At 38.6% G+C, this 19,408-nt stretch overlaps 1 protein-coding gene across 1 annotated transcript in view; it reads right to left on the reverse strand.

The window, feature by feature from the left end:
* Positions 1–19,408, reverse strand: part of LOC134600026 (mucin-2-like) — a 389,376-nt gene that overhangs the window by 17,472 nt on the left and 352,496 nt on the right. The window contains exons 17-19 of the mRNA XM_063445024.1: positions 12,981–13,121; positions 11,608–11,748; positions 4,831–4,971 (exon numbers count right to left, since the gene is read on the reverse strand). Of these exons, the coding sequence (XP_063301094.1) occupies positions 4,831–4,971; positions 11,608–11,748; positions 12,981–13,121 (423 nt within the window). The remainder of the gene's footprint in view (positions 1–4,830; positions 4,972–11,607; positions 11,749–12,980; positions 13,122–19,408) is intronic.

Raw genomic sequence — 19,408 nt, forward strand, 5'->3', positions numbered from 1 at the left:
GACCTACTGTCCTCCCCCTCTCCGGCCCCCACCCCTGGGCGGCGGGTGGGGGCCATAATGATAATGAGGGGGGGACGACACCTACTGTCCTCCCCCCACCGGCCCCCACCCCTGGGTGGCGGGTGGGGTCCCTAAATCAAATAACCCCCCCTCCATCAAAGGTGACTAGGGGTCCCCAAGCCCCTAGTCACCCATCCCCCACCCAAATAAAAAAGCCCCTACCTACCCCCCTCACCCTAAAAAATAGTGAGGGGGGAATAAAATTACTACCCTGTAAAAAAAATTAAACTTACCATTCGACATCTTCCTTTTTCTGAAATCTTCATTTTTGAGCCCCAAAAAAGGGCAAATAAAATCCACTATACCCATCGAACTTAAAATAAAATAAAAAACCAGACGAAAAAGAAAAAAAAATCCATCTTCACCCATGGAGGGCTCCGCACAGACTGAGCTCCGCAGGGCGGGGGAAGGCTTATAAAGCCTTGCCCCGCCCTGCACTTAGGCTAAGAACACTCTGATTGGTGGGTTTAAGCCAATCAGAGTGCTCTTTGTCATTTTACACAGCGTGGGAAAGTTCTTTGGAATTTATGGGACAATAGGTCTCCCCCCTTATTTTACTTTAGGGCCCCCACCCGTCGTTTAGGGGTGGAGGCCAATAGTTTTTTTGTTTGTTTTTTTACAGTGAGCAGCCACTGGCTGCTCACTGTTTACTAGACATGCCCCTACTCGCGGTATAGCGAGTAGGGGCATATTATTTACTAATACTAAGTAATCTTTACTTAGTATTAGTAAATTTGGCTGAAAGACCAATTTAGGTCTTTCAGCCTTTTAGTAGATAGCTCCCTAATACCGTGGGAATTAGGGAGTTATCTACTAAGTGGCTGCAAGATGCAGCCGCGGCAATGAATAGGATCGGAGTTTCATTCATTCGAATGAAATTGCGATCCGAACAAAGTCCCGAATTGCGTTCTAAAACAAACGAACATACTGTTCTCATTCAGTTAGAACGCAATTCGGCAGTTTCGGCTAAAATGACAGGAAGCATCGTGGGAACAGGGAGGAAAGGTAAGAATTATGGGAAAATTGCTCTGACCAGCGGAAATGAAGCACACTTTGCTCCTCCGCTGGTCAGAGCTGGCCAAGTGGAGGAATCCTCCATAAGACAAAGAGTCCCTACTTTGTCTTATGATTTTAAAGAAAACTATAGCAGACAGGAAGAAACGGAGAACAGATTCTCAGAGAGGGGGAGAAGAGGAACAGTTTGAGGAAAGGTAAGTTCGGCATGACAGTGCCGCTTTAAGGCTATTTCACTCCTCTTAATAAAAGTAAATTTAGCTGAATGACCTTGAATACATAAACTGAGCAATTACTTTTTTTTTTCTAAAGAAACACAACATACAACCCTACAAATAATGGAACATCAATCCGACCTTCAAAAATATAAGTCCAGTTTACCTTTAAAGGCCCTCACATGTTAAAATGAGTTACAGTCCAAGTTCAGAATCTGCTCTATTTATACAAGCTTGGGTATTTGTCTGCTAATCCAGAGATCTTTCCTTATTTGCTAAGTTGCGGCTTCTTTGAAAATGTAATTACGATCGATGATGCAATATTTATAACACGTCTACACCAATTTCTATGTCACCTGCTAACGCAAACACTTCAAAGAAAAATAGCCAAACCATATAGGGTGGGTGACTACATATGATTTAGACAATAACCCATTAAACGTAAGCATTAAACTTGTTGATGCTATCCTGTATGCATGGCTTCCTTGATTCTACCAATTTTAAAGAAGAAATCTGCTTAAAGGGACTCTATGGTTACCAGGACCAGTACAGCTTAATGTAATGGTTCTGGTATCTATAGCTTGTAGGCTTTTCAATGTAAACACTGCCTTTTCAGAGAAAATGCAGTTTTTATATTGCTGCCTAACAACACCTCCAGGCACAGCCACTAGAGGTGCTTCCATGTTCAGTACTGCGCTGTGTACATGGAGAAACTCTGCATGGAGACACTGAATGCTCCACGTTGAGATGCATTGATTGATCTATAAGAAGATTCTGCCTGGTTTGCTTTGGGAAAGCATTGGATTGGCCGAGATCATCAAGATTGATAATCTCAGCCATAGAGGCTAAGCCAGGCAGGGCCTGCTGGCCTGGCGTGGGGAAATAGGTGAGTTAAATAACCTTTTCTGCACGATCGGAGTGAAGACAGTCACCTAAAATGTCACATCAGGACTATAATGTCAGTAATACATGTTTGTATTCCTGACACTATAAAGTTCCTTTAAGTTACTTTATGGCTTATCTTTTTATCCATAAAGTCTATATTAAAGCATCACTGAACTAAACTTTTTTAAAATAGAATGTGACAATTTCATGGTAGCAAATTACATTTTGCTGTTGCTAATTAAACAATGGAACTGTCCTGTAGCCCATGGAACAGCAAAGAGAGTGGAATGGACCTTGATAAGGCCGGGAAGTAGGCATAAAAAACATGTCAATTAGGTCAGTGAGAGCAGGGTTTGTTAGGGATATAGGGGTTTATTAGGGATATACATATCGGCCATAAAGGGGTTTGTTAGGGATATACATATCGGCCATTTTAGGTAGTGGCTATTTTGAATAACCTTCACTTACCTGCTATTTGTCCCTCCCTGTTATTTTGTTTTGGGTTTTTTCCGGTTTCTTCACAGTGGTGGGGAATGGCCAAGTTAAATTTTGGGGGTAGATGGAGTAGGAAGTGGGGCATGGCTAAGTTAGTATGGATTAGGCAGGAATGTTTCACTTGGTTGGTAGGTTCGAGCTCGTTGTTGGCTCGTTGTTGGAGATGTAGGGGTGTTGGAACGACAGTGTTTTATGTCATGTTATTAAGTGTTCTTGCATAGCAAGACCACTTAATGTTATCTCACATATATATTATTATTATAGCCAAATTTGCCACCCTAACTCCTCCCACAGTTTTTACACTACATAGACCATAATATACCAAAACGTGCGGATTGCTATTACTTTGTGGAACGTTTCGCCGAATGGTTCACGGAATATCGTCGTTCTTGTGGCGAAATTTGTCCCATAGGAATGAATGGCAAAATGTTCAAAACTAGAGTGGGAGCTGGCAAAAGCTTAAAAATCAGGACATGATTTCTAAACTGACACCACTCCCTCATTTTCAAGCCCACCTACACAAATCTTATATCAAAACGTTCAGCTATCCCTGCTGCCAATAGAAATGTCCACGGCTATGCCATAGTCCTGATAGTTTTCACAATATGACCATTTGTTTGCAACTCACGCCTTCCATTGACATTCATTGAAACTTCACTCAAGTCAGCTCAAACTTGAAGGGCAATTTCTAAACTGCGACTGTGCCTGAATTTTTAATACTTCAGAGACATACTATGCATCAAAATGTAGGTCTGGGTCTTGTGATTCTCACAATATAAAGCTCTTCGCTGTAGGATTTACAGTTTCTAAAATACGACCGTTTGAAGATGGCAACCGCCAAAATACTCTGACCTGTGCCAGGCTGCAGCAGCAAGTGATGTCATAGACAGGGCCTTTTGTACACCTGCTAATGTTTTTATAACTGTATGTTTTAATGTAACTGTGAAGCACTTTGGGCAACAACGTTGCAATTAAATGTGCTATATAAATAATAACAGTTACTCCGCCAACTCCAGTTGCAGACTACTGGTGGAGGCAAGAACACTTCACAATTTCCACAGAAATTGTAGCTTTTCTAGTTTATATTGTTATGTTTTGTTTTGTTGGGTCACTTCCAGGGGTAATTTATGTATGAGGGGATGGTGGTTTACATATGAGTATGGTTTTGTTGGCAATTATCCTATTTTGTTATATTTTCTTATAAGTTAATAAAGCTGTGTACAAATATTTTACAATAAGAAAAGTCAGTGTCCTTGTCTTTTTGGGGATGTGGGGGTAAGTGTTATGACTATGCCGGTCAACGACTGTGCACTTGTCATGTGTTTATTAAAATATATGCTATTTTTTTTTATTTACCAGAAAATTATAGTTTGAAAGTAGACAGAAAATTAATGCAGTGACTGGTCTCTGCAAACTAAAGTGGAAAGTAAATATCTGTCACATAGAAACTCCCCGACTTAGAACTGACTGCATTGCTGATTGATTACAGGTTTGTGTATGATTAGTCAATCCGTGGGTGAAAGTCTTCAACCGAGAGCTGCAAAGTGAAATGTCCATTACATCAGTTAACCATTGTAATTAAAAACAAATGAAAAGATTTTGAGCTAAGTTATTTAATAAACTGAAAATCTGGAGAATCGGCTGAAGGATTTTACATTTTAGGCAAGCTGAAAAAATGTTAGCAAGTCTACTAATTTTGTTTAAAATTTAAAATGTAATTCTTTAGTTCTCACTAATGTTTTTCAAGAGTTTGGTGATTATCTCTGTTTGGAACATAAAGGAACACCATGATCACTGTTTTGCCCTCTCGTAGGAAAAGTGATATTCCCGCTACCCCTCACATATCAGATCTCTCTGACACCCATTTATATCTTCTCATTTCTTTGTTTAGAGTTATGCATTTCCAGGGATTTCACTCCCTTCCAGAGTTAGGGAATCAGGGCATGTCTAAGGTTATCACTTTGCTCTCTCAGTTCCTCCTATTACTGGATTTCTGATACACGACTGATCATAGCAGAGCAGCAGTCACATGTCAAACTAAGTAAATATTAAAGGAGGACAATGTTACTTTAAGACAAGTTAAGTAACATACATTTTCTTGAGTAAATGTCTCCAGTTATTTAGACACAGTTGTATACTGTATGTTTCGGGCAGTACTCACCAATGCATTGTCGTCCAGGATTAGTTGTATTGGTATCAGAATATCCTGGGTAACACTGACACTGATAGCTCCCAGGAGTGTTGGTACAAGTAGCAAAAGACGAACAGGTGTTCAAAGTAGAATTTGCACACTCATTTATATCTGTAACGAAACAAATCAACTAATGAATTATATAGACATTGTAAAGCAAATGTAACGGGTTATAATATGAAGGTATTAACATACACAAATAAAGTAAAAAGCAATCTCCCTTGTATCTGATTCATGTAATAAACGTTATCTTGTTTAACTGCAAGGAAAAGGCTCTCTTAGAGACAAGTTATTGTTAACAGAAATTCAAATGTCAAGAAGAGTTTAGGATATTCCTAAAATCCTCGAGTCACTGCAACTATATTTAACCCCTTAGTGACCAGACCATTTTTCAATTTTCTTACCGTTAAGGACCAGGGCTGTCACACTTTTTTGAACTTTGACCCCAAAATCTGTTACGCATCTACAACCGCCACAAAACACCCATGCTAAATAGTTTCTTGAGTTTAGAAATACCCAATGTTATCATGTTCTTAGCTTTTTTTGGAAAGTTATAGGGCAATAAGTACAAGTAGCACTTTGCTATTTCCAAACCATTTATTTTTTAAAAATATCACTGATATCTGTAAGGAATCCCTAAATAAACCTGCACATTTAAATATTTTTTTTTAAAAATAAGACAACCTAAGATATTAAACTTGGGGTATTTTGACTCTTTTCATGCAACCATTTTACCAATCTATTCCAAATAAAAAAAAAATAATTGGTGATTTTTTTTGACACACAGTAATTTAAGAATACATCTACTGAGAACTTTAAGGGTTACTGCCAAAGAACACCCCAATATGTGTTCAGCAACATCTCCCGAGTACAGTTATACCACCCATGTATAGGTGTGTTGGGTTCTCCGGGGGCTAAAAGACCTTATTTGGATGGTGTGCATTCCAGTTTTCCAACTTGGAATTTTCACAGCTGGTCATCATGCACCCATGTCCTATTTGTGAAATTTTTGAAGCCGGACAATGTAATTTACCCCCATCAAACCATATATTTCTGAAATGTAGACACCCTAGGGTATTTTAAATGGTGGTATTTTAACACTTTCCATTCACTAATTCTACCACCAGTCTGTGTCAAACCTTTGGGTAGTCATTGTTTGTGTTATTTTTCTCTCACATTGTACTTTAGGCATGGATTCTCAATTCCTGTTATGTGTTACTGACCCCAATATGAACATGCCAATATACCGAATCCCGCGCGCTCATGGGGAAAAAAACGAACGTGTGTGCAAACAGGCATGAACACCTTATTCGTGTCCACGCGTTCGTGAGGAAATGAATTGATGCGCCCGCGCAAACATCTGAATGCCCGGGCGTGCGCACTCATTATGTAGGATGCCGGGGACCTTGCGCTAGAAGGCAAGAACGCCAGCGCAAACGTACCTGAGCGGAATAAAGGGATTGAAAAATAGGACCGGAGTACTTCCGTGAGAAAGCAGAAGGAGACAACATGTCAGGTGGCATCCAGGGTTGTTCACAGTGGATCCTTCTCCCCAGTCATCCACATATTTGCCGGCCTACGTGTGTGTCTGTGCATATATATATATATATATATATATATATATATATAGTGTATCTCACAAAAGTGAATACACCCCTCACATTTTTTGTAAATAGTTTATTAGATCTTTTCATGTGGCAACACTGAAGAAATGACATTCTGCTACAATGTAAAGTAGTAAGTGTACAGCCTCTATAACAGTGTAAATTTGCTGTCCCCTGAAAATAACTCAACACACAGCCAATAATGTCTATACCGTTGGCACCAAAAGTGAGAGCAACCCCTAAGTGGAAATGTCCAAATTGGGCCCAGAGTGTCAATATTTTGTGTGGTCACCATTACTTTCCAGCACTTCCTTAACCCTCATGGGCATGGAGTTCACCAGAGCTTCACAAGTTTCCACTGGAGTCCTCTTTCACTCCTCCATGACAACATTACGTAGCTGGTGGAGGTTATAGACCTTGCGCTCCCCCACCTTCAATTTGAGGATGCCCCACAGATGGTCAATAGGGATTAGGTCTGGAGACATACTTGGCCAGTCCATCACCTTTACCTTCAGCTTCTTTAGCAAGGCAGTGGTTGTCTTGGAGGTGTGTTTGGGGTCGTTATCATGTTGGAATACTTTCCTGCGGCCCAGTCTCTGAAGGGACGGGATCATGCTCTGCTTCAGTATGTCACAGTACGTGTTGGCATTCATGGTTCTCTCAATGAACTGTCTCCCCAGTGCCGGCAGCACTCATGCAGGCCCAGACCATGACACTCCCACCACCATGCTTGACTGTAGGCAAGACAAGCTTGTCTTTGTACTCCTCACTTGGTTGCCACCACACACACTTGACACCATCTGAACCAAATACATTTATATTGGTCTCATCGGACCACAGGACATGGTTCCAGTAATCCATGTCCTTAGTCTGCTTGTCTTCAGCGAACTGTTTGCAGGCTTTCTTGTGCATCATATTTAGGAGAGGCTTCCTTCTGGGATGACAGCAATGCACATCAATTTGATGCAGTATGCAGCATATGGTCTGAACATTGACAGGTTGATCCTTCACCCCTTCAACATCTGCAGCACTGATCCGTCTTTTTCCCAAAGACAACCTCTGGCTATGACGCTGAGCACGTGCACTAAACTTCTTTGGTTGACCATGACGAGACCTGTTCTGAGTGGAACCTGTCCTGTGAAACCATGCCCACCGTGCAGCTCAGTTCAGGGTCTTGGCAATCCTCTTATAGCCTAGGACATCTTTATGTAGAGCGGCAATCGTTTTTTTTTCAGATCCCCAGAGATTTCTTTGCCATGAGGTGCTACGTTGAACTTCCAGTGACGAGTATGAGAGAGTGTGAGAGTTATACCACCAAATTTAACACACCTGCTCCCCATTCACACCTGAGACCTTGTAACACTAACGAGTCACATGACACTGGGGAGGGAAAATGGCTAATTGGGCCCAATTTGGACATTTCCACTTAGGGGTGTACTCACTTTTGTTGCCAACGGTTTAGACATTAATGGCTGTGTGTTGAGTTATTTTGAGGGTACAGCACATTTACACTGTTATACATGCTGAACACTTACTACTTTACATTGTAGCAAAGTGTCATTTCTTCAGTGTTGTCTCATGAAAAGATATAATAAAATCTTTAAAAAAATGTGAGGGGTGTACTCACTTTTGTAAGATACTGTATTATATAGATATACCGTATATACTCGAGTATAAGCCGATTTTTTTCAGCACATTTTTTGTGATGAAAAACCCCAACTCAGCTTATACTCGAGTCAATTGTCTGTATTATGGCAATTTACTGCCATAATACAGACAATGGGGCTGTGGGGGCTGTATGCGTTTACTTACCTCTCCTGCAGCTCCTGTCAGCTCCCTTCTCCTCCTCGCCGGTCCGTTCAGCACCTCTGTCAGCTCCCAGTGTAAGTCTCGCGAGAGCCACGGGGTCATAGTGTGGCTCTCGCGAGACTTACACTGGGAGCTGACAGAGGTGCTGAACAGACCGGCGCGGAGGAGGAGGGAGCTGACAGGAGCTGCAGGAGAGGTAAGTAAGAGCTCTGCCAGCCCCCTCCTACACAGCCCATCCACTGGACCACCAGGGAGTGAGAGCCCCCCTCCCTGCCATATCAAGCAGGATGGGGGGACGAAAAACATTTAAATTATAATAAAATAAAATAAAAAATAATAATTAAATAAAATAAAAAATAATAATAACAAAAAGTATTAAAATAATTAAAAAATAATAATAATAAAATTACCCACCCCCCACCAAGGCTCTGCAACACACACACACACTGCACTCATACACACACACTGCACTCATACACACACGCTGCACTCATACACACACGCTGCACTCATACACACACTGCATTCATACACACGCTGCACTCATACACACACTGCATTCATACACACACACTGCATTCATACACACACACACTGCATTCATACACACACACACTGCATTCATACACACACTCTGCATTCATTATATACACACACTGTAAATAAATATTCAATTAATATAATTTTTTTAGGATCTAATTTGATTTAGAAATTTACCAGTAGCTGCTGCATTTCCCACCCTAGTCTTATACTCGAGTCAATAAGTTTTCCCAGTTTTTTGGGGTAAAATTAGGGGCCTCGGCTTATATTCTGGTCGGCTTATACTCGAGTATATACGGTGTGTATATATATATATATATATATATATATATATATATAAACACACACATATAATACATGTGTATTACATGTGTATGTATGTATGTATGTATAGTATGTATGTATACGGATGGTGGGGGAAAAAAAGTGTGGATGAAAACCCCTTCCACCTGAAATAAGTAGATAGTTAATAAATTGCTAAACACAAATGCACACACCAGTCAAGCCTTAAGACTTGCTTTTCCCACAGAAATCTCACTTTAACAGTGCTCTCACTACTGCAAGGGATTCTGGATAGGTGTATGCAAATGAGATCAACAAAGAACCATATTTTTGCCTCATAATTCCACTTTATACATGGATTCCTTGGAGTATGTGTCTGCTGTATACAACAGCTTTGAAACACAACTCAGGAAGAGGAGCAAAGCTAGTGAACCACTCATGGACAGCTGTTTCGTTGTTAATGCAACTCATCAGCATGAGGTTGGTTACTGGCTTGAAGGCCTGGCATTACTTGCAAAGTACATACCAAGAGAGTTGTGGTGGGGAAAAAAGTGTGGATGAAAACCTCTTCCACCTGAAGTAAGTGGATAGTTAATACATTGCTAAACACAAATACACACACCAGTCAAGCCATAAGACTTGCTTTTCCCACAGAAATCCCACTTTAACAGTGCTCTCACTACTGCAAGAGTATCTGGGTAGGTATATGCAAATGAACTCAACAAAGAATGTGGTTCTTTGTTGAGCTCATTGCATACGCCTACCCAGAATGCATATATATGATTTTATTATAAGTGTATTTTGCGATATGTGGATATATCTCAAAGTACACTTATAATGAAATCATATATATGCATTATATATGTATAATCTTTTATAAAATGCTTTGATTATTTTATAATATTGTATACATATATAATATATGTATAATATATATATATATATATTTATATATATATATTTCATTTTTACTTTTTAGCAGCCTTGGGGACTGCCTGACAGCTCAGACAGTCCCCCTGCTGGCAGCTCCATAGACTCCTATTGCGGCCATGTGATCATTTTGATCACATGGCCCTGGAGGGCCAGAGTGGCCGTGGCTGCTGCTGGGGGACTGCTGTGGTCTCCGGCAGTACCCCCCGACTGTGATCGCCACGGATCGCAGGTCCAGGTAAGTCCAGGGCTCCTATTTGCCACTGACGTACTAGGTACGTCCGCAGTCCTTAACGACCGTTTTTTGTCGGATGTACCTAGTACGTCCATGATCGTTAAAGGGATATATGTATTTATAACGTCATTCTAAATGTATTTTGATTTAAACATATATGGATATTAATATAAAAACCAGTTAGAACAAATTTAATTTTATTATTTTTTTGTTATTCTATTGAGGGCTGGATCGGGCAGTGGGGATCTGTCTGACCTCCCAGATGGACCCCAGGATCGCGATCACTGGTGGGGGAACGCCAGTGGTCAGGTAAGTGTCGATTTACCAAATGACGTGCCGGGTACATCCGCTGTTGTTTTTTTGGAGGACGTACCTGGTACGTCTCTGATCAGGAAGGGGTTAACGGGACAATATAGTCACCAGAACAACTACAGCGTAATGTTTTCAGTTGACAAGCTATTTGCCAAATTTAAAGGGACTCTCCAGGGAGAATATTTTACTCACCTCATTCCAGCGCCGGGAGCCTCGTGAAGCCGCGCACCCTATTTCGTCAAAATGACGAAATAGGCGGGCGCGAGCAGGGAGCAATCAGACGCTTCCATTTGGAAGAGTCATTGCTCCCTTGTGCGCATGCGCTGCTTTGCTATTCATGCCGCCCTCTGAAGTCCTGAGCGCACTACCGCGCATGTGCGCGGCCGCGAGCTGAGCTGACTGACAGCTCAGCTCGCGGTCTTTGCCCGCCCCCCTCCTCTGCTGACAGGCTGGAGAGAGAAGGACACAGTGCCTTCTCTCTCCTGCACGTCAGACATATTTTAATACGTCTGACGTGTACAAGGCCTTTTTAGGGCCCTGCATGATAGGAAGTCCCTCTGGTGGCAGTCTGAGTGACGGCCACTGGAGGTATTCCTATCAATCAATGTAAACACTGTATTTTCTCTGAAAATACAGTGTTTACATTAGATTGCCTGCAGGGAGCTATAGATCTCACCTGAACAAATACATTAAGCTGTAGTTGTTCAGGTGACTATAGTGTCCCTTTAAAACAAAATTGCCAAATTAGAAAACTATTCCGGACCCAATTATTTCTCTTCAACTTCTTATTTTGGCCTAAAAAATCCTCAACTGACTGTTTGGTGTATATTGCACTAAAGGTGACAGTCAAGAAAACTGAAAGAGACTCCAAGGTCTTAGAGTTAATTGATCCTTTTAAGGATTTTTTTTTATTTTAATTATATTGCTAAACAATGATTTAGTTACTAAAAAAAAAATTAATGTAACAATTTACATTACTGAAATAATGTTCCATATTGTTTATATCCATGTACACATGTCCTAGGCAGTACTTACCTGTGCATTGTCTACCAGGATTGGTTGTATTATTATCCACCGTTCCTGGGATGCACTGACATTCATAGCTTCCCGGGGTGTTGATACAAGTTGCCAAAGGTGAGCAGGTATTAGTAGTATTAGATGCACATTCATTGATATCTGGAAAAAATACATATAATGTAATCAGTCTGTAGAATTCAGTAAAAGTTTTAACGTAAATGTGGAGCGCTGTGATATAAACGCCATTATATGTGTCAGATATTTCGCCCATAACGAGATGGTTCTATATAGTTAACACACAGTCTTCTCTGTATCTTGTATTGAGTTAATAAACTTGCTTTAGAGTGTTCTATGTAAAGAAGCCAATTATTGAGAACAATTATTACGAAAAAGGCTATGTAACAGATAAGTTATTGGTAACAGAAATTCAAATGTTAAGAAGAGAATATACTCCTAGAACCCTTGAGCCAATTTAACTATATTTAAAGGGACACTATAGACATCAGAACAGCTACAGCATAATGTTGTCCCATATTCATGTAAAACTGCGTTTTCAGTCACTCAGACGGCCACTAGTGGTTCTTCCTGGGTCAGTGCTGCATAATGTGCAGCACTGGCGCTCTGCGTCTCCACACTCTACATAGAGCCACTGAACCTCCCCATAGAGATGCATTGATTCAATACATCTGTATGTGGAGATGCTGATTGGTGCACTGCAGCATTTTGCTGCTTGTGCGCATTAGCCTCCCAATGCTTTAATATGGGAAAGCAGTGGATTGGCTGAGATCATCAATTTTGAAATTGACATTTATAGTTTCCGAGAGTGTTGGCACAAGTTGCCAAAGGTGAACCTTTGTTGTTAGTAGTACACTCCTTTATGTATATATGAAGATAAAAAATAAATAAATGAATGCATATTTTTTTCTAAAAGTCTTAAAGTTTTACAGTAGCCCTTTTTAATATATGTGTTCTGTTTAAGCAAATACGACTTATAGGGCACAATTTATTAGGTCTCCCACTACATTTAGCAATAAAAGCTGAAAAAAAGGTTTTCAACTTACCTCAAATCCAGCTCCGGGCAAAGCTCCCAGCTCCGCCTTCCAAGCCTCTTCCAACACCAGCAAGGGACTAGTGCGGTCCAATCAAAGGCTTCTCGTAGAAAAGTCTTTAATTGGACCATTTCACTGGGTCAGAACCGGTGACAAAGGGAAAAAAAATGATATCAGCCATGGAGCGAGGCTGGAGGTGGGAGGGCAGAGCAAGTTTCCCCTTGCAGGCATGCTATATAGTTAACGCACAGTATTCTTTGTATCGTGCATTGAAGTACACATGATTGAGATAATGTTCCATATTGTTTAAATGCATGTACACATGTCCTAGGCGGTACTTACCTGTGCATTGTCTACCAGGATTGGTTGTATTATTATCCACCGTTCCTGGGATGCACTGACATACATAGCTTCCCGGGGTGTTGTTACACGTTGCCAAAGGTGAGCAGGTATTAGTAGTATTAGATGCACATTCATCGATATCTGGAAAAATAGAATGTAGAATTCAGTAAAAGATTTACCGTAAACGTGGAGCGCTGTGATATAAACGCCATTATATGTGGCAGATATTTCACCCATAACGAGATGGTTCTACATTGTTAAGACGCAGTCTTCTCTGTATCTTGTATTGAGTTAATAAACTTGCTTCACATATCTTGCTATAGAGTGTTGTGTGTAAAGAAGCTATTTATTGATATTTGAACACCTAGAAAAATGTTTAGAATTAACAGAAACACCAACTGTTGCCACGCAGCAAAAGTGACTCACTTTTCTTCTGTAGAATTGTATTTAGATATTTTGATAATTTTTTTCCCACCAACATGTTTGTCATAGCTACCTTGTTTGGTTTTGGTTGTTTGAGGTGCACATCTTAAATCTTAACATTATATCAATCGGTTCCAAAGATTCCACTTACCTTCACACATTCTTCCAGGGACACTGGGGCTGGTATCGTTATATCCTGAGAAACACTGACAAGTATATGAGCCATCGGTGGCCGTGCATGTGGCAGATTGCGAGCAATCATTTTGTCCGGTAGCACAACTGTTTGATACTGTAGAAAAAAAAAAGTAAGGACTTGTAGGAAATGAAATCCAACACTATAAATATTTGTAAACTAAAGAAAAAGTAACCAAAGTTTTATGTCATACGTACAAAAAGGTTTTATATATGTATAAATCAGGAAGTAACAGCCAGGGAGGGGGAGGGGGGAGTGTAACAAGGTTATTTTATAAGAGTGCCAATATCTATTGACATCAGCTCTTTTGTGCAAATTGAGAAAAAATCAGAAAGCAAAAGTGCTTTAGGGGTCTGGAGTGTAACTAAATTCTATGACATGTCATGATTCCCTTTTATTCCAGAAGTTTGGTCCTTAAGGGGCTAAAGCCTGGAGGAAAGACGAGCCAGGGGCGATGTGATAGAAACATTTAAATACATAAAAAGAATCAACACAGTAAAGGAGGAGGTTATATTTAAAAGAAGAAAAACTACCACAACAAGAGGACATAGTCTTAAATTAGAGGGGCAAAGGTTTAAAAATAATATCAGGAAGTATTACTTTACTGAGAGGGTAGTGGATGCATGGAATAGCCTTCCAGCTGAAGTGGTAGAGGTTAACACAGTAAAGGAGTTTAAGCATGCGTGGGATAGGCATAAGGCTATCCTAACTATAAGATAAGGCCAGGGACTAATGAAAGTATTTAGAAAATTGAGCAGACTAGATGGGCCGAATGGTTCTTATCTGCCGTCACATTCTATGTTAACAGTGTAGCGGATTTGTTGCTTCCATGAAGTCTGTGGATCTTTCTTTTTCAATCTAGGTCATTGGCATAAATTTATTAAGAAATTAATTTACTAATTCATTTATCAAGAAAGGACTTGAGAAAGGATCAAGTGAGGTCCAAAATGGTCACAATCTTGCAGGTCAATATAGAAGAAATACTTTAATATTTTTTTACAAAAAGACGTGTGAGTACCCATACCATATGATTATATATACATATTAAACACACACACACACATATACATACATACAGAGATCCAGTGCACTCACTCATTCACTAAATCAACGTCAAAGATCACAAAATGTGGCCAAACTTATAATAATGGGGATTTACAGTAGTAGACATTTTAAGACAGAATGTTTAGTATAAAAACATTATGCAAAACAAATTGCAGCATAAAACTTATACCTTTAAAGTTATATGTCGATATTTCAAGAGTTACGCTTTTATTTAATGCTTCTTTAATAATGGTGGAGACATTCTGCACTGTAAAGTTGTTGGCTGTATTTGTGATGATGTCAAAGTTTACAACGACGCTTCCTTGTACAATGCTGGTGATGTGGATACGCATTTTCCCAGAATTAATCAATCCTCTACTATTGTCATCCAGATTTGTTATTAACTGCAAAGCATAATTACAAATTTAAAAACTAACACATTGATTAAAAAGCACTTCTGTATATTCTGTTACTAAATGCTGGAATATGGAGAGTTTGTTCTTTAGTCAAGCTATGTTTTTGTTGTGTTTTTTTCTTTTTTCACGCAGTTACATATTTATCATTTTCTCTCCACCATGCAGTTACCACATGTGACCACTAGGCATCTTGGATATTAAACAGACTGAAATTATTAAGAAGATTTCTAAATATCATATGTAGTTTCCATAAAGTTATTTATTGTAGTCACATTATTGGCCTTTGTGTCAATACTAACTCCCACCACTTACCCCGCTTCTCTAAATTTTGACTGTATTTTCCCTTGACTGCAAAGTTTTTTCCCCCCCAAAAAAATCTAAGTAAACTCAACAACGCAAGAATAATATAATGATATTAAAACATGTCTAATGAAACCAATGTAATAATAATTTATTTGTGCAAAATAATTAATTTAAAACAATTGCCTAATTTGATATTGCTACTGAACACACTCACCTGTTGTGTAAAGGTGTCAGTGAAATTTTTATACGCCTGACTACTTGTGTTTTCAAAATCTGGTTGGAAAATTTCATTTGTTATCCTAATTTGTGCAGCAAATATTTTTCCAGCTGTAGAAACAAGAAACACATAAGACTTAGAATGGTAGTTTTATTATCATTAAATATCATCGTATACCTCCATTTTACAAGTCCCATATAACCATATATTATTTTATTAGACTGTAATTGAATATCGATAACGTTGGCTTTGGGATTTAACTCTCTAATTCCTTTGTTAAGCTGAGGTGCATGGACTTTTATGATTTACTCTAGGGGTAATAGCGCACCCACTGGTCATGAATATACCTGTATTTGGTCTTTAATGTCACATAAAATAAATATAGTTGCCAGGCAAAAAACAACAAAACAGGAATCTTACTATCAATGTTGGCTGCATTATTATGCTCCCAAAGCCCTCCCTACCTCCCTCTCACCCAGATGCTGTTCTCTGCACTACTGACATTTACATAATGATCTGTCTCTCTGCACAAGGCAGCGAGGCTAAACAGAGCACTAACAGAGAAATTGGTTGTCTTACTGGTTCAGGATCACCACAGTTTGCCAAAACAAACTTAGGCGTATGTTGTGCTGGGGTAGTAGAAGTCTATTGGTGGTGTTAGTATATAGAATTAGGAGGTAAAGTGTTTATAATTCTTTAACAAAGTATCTCTGTTTCCTTGCATACTAATAACTTCAGTAATTAAATGAAAGCACTGTGCGTCTGTACCATAGGTAGTGAAATTCTCATCTGCAGGGAATATGTGAAAAGTGAAGCAGAGTATATGTCAACATTGACAAACTGTAAATGTGTGAATTTTAACTGAACCCTCCAAGCACCATAAACACAACTGGCCAACATGGGCATGGAACCAAATAAGTTGCCAGGGTTGCAGAACCAAATAAGTTGCCAGAATGTATTCTAACATTTTGACAAATTACTTCCGGGCGGCAGCAGAACACTCCTGGCACCATAACCATACAGTGAGTTGTAGTGGTTATGGTACTTGGGAGTGGTTTTTTTAAGTCAGTTCCTTAAACAGTTCATGTTCTAAAAAGGTTTGCTTCTGAACCAATTTGTTCAATGTCTCAGCTTCTCATTAACGAGCAAACAAATCCTATCCTGTGGTCACTTTTTTGGCAATGTTGGAATGTAATAACCTTTCTGCGGTTATGTTGTACCAGAATTCTGTAAACATGATTATTTGGCCTCTCAGAGCATTTTGTTAGCAGTAATGGAAAGCATTTGTAGCTTGCTATTTTAAGATGGGGAAGCTGCTATTTCAGGCTCTTTAGGGAGCGTTCCGAAGTCTCTCCAAAGAGTAAAGCTGCGTGTTTTATTTATTTAAAAATTAACTGTTACTTATTTGTTGATAGATTAGGCTAAGCAGGTAACTTTCCTGGTTTATTCAACCTGCGCAGATATACCATCAGTGATACTTTGTGTGTTTCACACGCTCATTGGAACTTTCCATTGCTTGTTTGACTCTAGGAAATGCCCTCGTCACAATGATTACTCAGTGTCACTAGGAAGTTTTGTAAACATAAGCAGCATTTTCCGTGACACTCAGTGCTATGTGCTTAAACGGTGGAATATTGTTAAATGACACTCTAATGGGGCTGAGTTTGCAAGATCAGAACTTTGCAGCTTTAAATCTTATCCTTAGGATTAGGGTGTGCTTATGGTTAGACTTCACTGCACTCAGAATGAGTGGATTGTAAAACCACCATTAACCCCCTTGGCTTCTATGTGATTTCAAACCCTTATATTGGTTTCTGTGCTGCTGTACAAAATTCTAAATATAGTTAGATAGCTGAAAAGAGACTTGCGTCCATCAAGTTCAGCCTTCCTCACACCTGTTTTTTGCTGTTGATCCAAAAGGCAAAAAAAAAAAAAAAACCCAGTTTGAAGCACAATTTTGCAACAAGCTAGGACAAAAAATTCCTTCTTGACCCCAGAATGGCAGTCAGATTTATCCTTGAATCAAGCAGTTATTACCCTACATTGAAAGATTATATCCTTGAATATTCTGTCTTTGCAAGTATGCATCTAGTAGCTGTTTGAACATCTGTATGGACTCTGATAAAACCACTTCTTCAGGCAGAGAATTCCACATCCTGATTGTTCTTACAGTAAAAAAACCTTTCCTTTGCCTTAGACGAAATCTTCTTTCTTCCAGTCTAAACGCATGGCCTCGTGTCCTATGTAAAGTCCGGTTTGTGAATAGATTTCCACACAATGGTTTGTATTGGCCCCGAATATATTTGTATAATGTTATCATATCCCCTCTCAGGCGACGTTTTTCTAAACTAAATAGGTTTAAATTAGTTAACCTTTCTTCATAGCTGATATGTATAATTATAGTGTCATTTTCCAAGTGTAATTGGTTAACATTTGATAAATATTATTTTATAACTATTTGAAAAATATACATTATACTTTCACATTTAGCATTAGTTCAGCTTCCCAAAAAGGTCCAATTTATGATTGTATACCTATGTTTTCATGTTTTGTTTTTTTTTTTTAAATAAAATTAACAATCTACAATTAGAAAATATTCTGCTTTTATTATTATTATTATTATTATTATTATTATTATTATTATTTTCTTTGTGGTATGTTGTATATAATGCAGAAAATGCATAGGAATAAAATGTGTATCCATAAAGATATAACATTTATTTTAAACCACACTCAATTCTGATTTTATAGAAGGTATTGTAACGAATATGTATTAATTACTGCATTTCTCCAACCCCGTCTAAATGTACTATAGTAAAAGAATAATAATTAATAATAATAATCATCATAATAATAATAATAAATTAATTCACCAAAAATCATCCTATACAGATACAAGACCCCTTATATAATAACGTAGAATGTCCACTTTTAAAAGATTGCTCTTAAGGGTGTCTCTGTAATTTTGGGAGTCAGGAAGGCAATAAATCAGATATCAGATTTAAATATTACAGGTCACAGTATGATATTTGTAGTTTTCCGAATAGTTAAGATTACCTTGCAAAGTGTTGTATTGTAGTTTTTTTGTAAAATATCCTTCCCTAGACCACTCACAATCAAATCCAACATAAACCTGTGAGCAAGCCATTGGCAAAATGTATATAACTTAAACAAGTAGAAACAACCAGCGGCAGACATACGTAGATGTCAGAACGCCAATTTAATCTTCCCAGATTAAAGAACAGCCTCTGTTTGTCTCACTGCTGTGAAAGTAACCTACAGCCCATTCCCCGTCTTCAAAAAAAGGTCGATTACTTATTTACTAAGCAAATGAAACCAGTTAATCCCCTACCTCTCAACATTTTAAATATTCAAAAATAATATTGCTTTAAGGGCCATAGCTTGTAATGCAAGAAATTTAGAATAGTCCCTGTAACCAATTGATAGCTACTAGATCATTCAGAGTATAAAACAAATACAAATTAATATAATATGCTGGCTAAAGCAGTGTAAAGTATATAATGATATTGTTATGCAGCTCTGTAATACACACATACATGCTGGTTATTACTATATTTAATTCACACAATTATAAAAACGACAATAATGCACACTGTTTAGGAGTGTATCACAGAGCTCCACAACTATAAAACTTACAATAATGTGCAGTGTTTAGGAGTGTATCACAGAAGCCATCCACAATAAACAAACAATAATGTGTTGTGTAAAGTAGATTAGTATATCACAGAACTATTCTAGCAGGCATAGTTTTTTTTATTTTATTTTTTTTGTAACTCGGCTATTTTTACTTAAAATTTGAAAATAAATACAT

This window comes from Pelobates fuscus, chromosome 1 (assembly GCF_036172605.1).
Source record: "Pelobates fuscus isolate aPelFus1 chromosome 1, aPelFus1.pri, whole genome shotgun sequence".
In the NCBI taxonomy this organism is placed as follows: domain Eukaryota; kingdom Metazoa; phylum Chordata; class Amphibia; order Anura; family Pelobatidae; genus Pelobates; species Pelobates fuscus.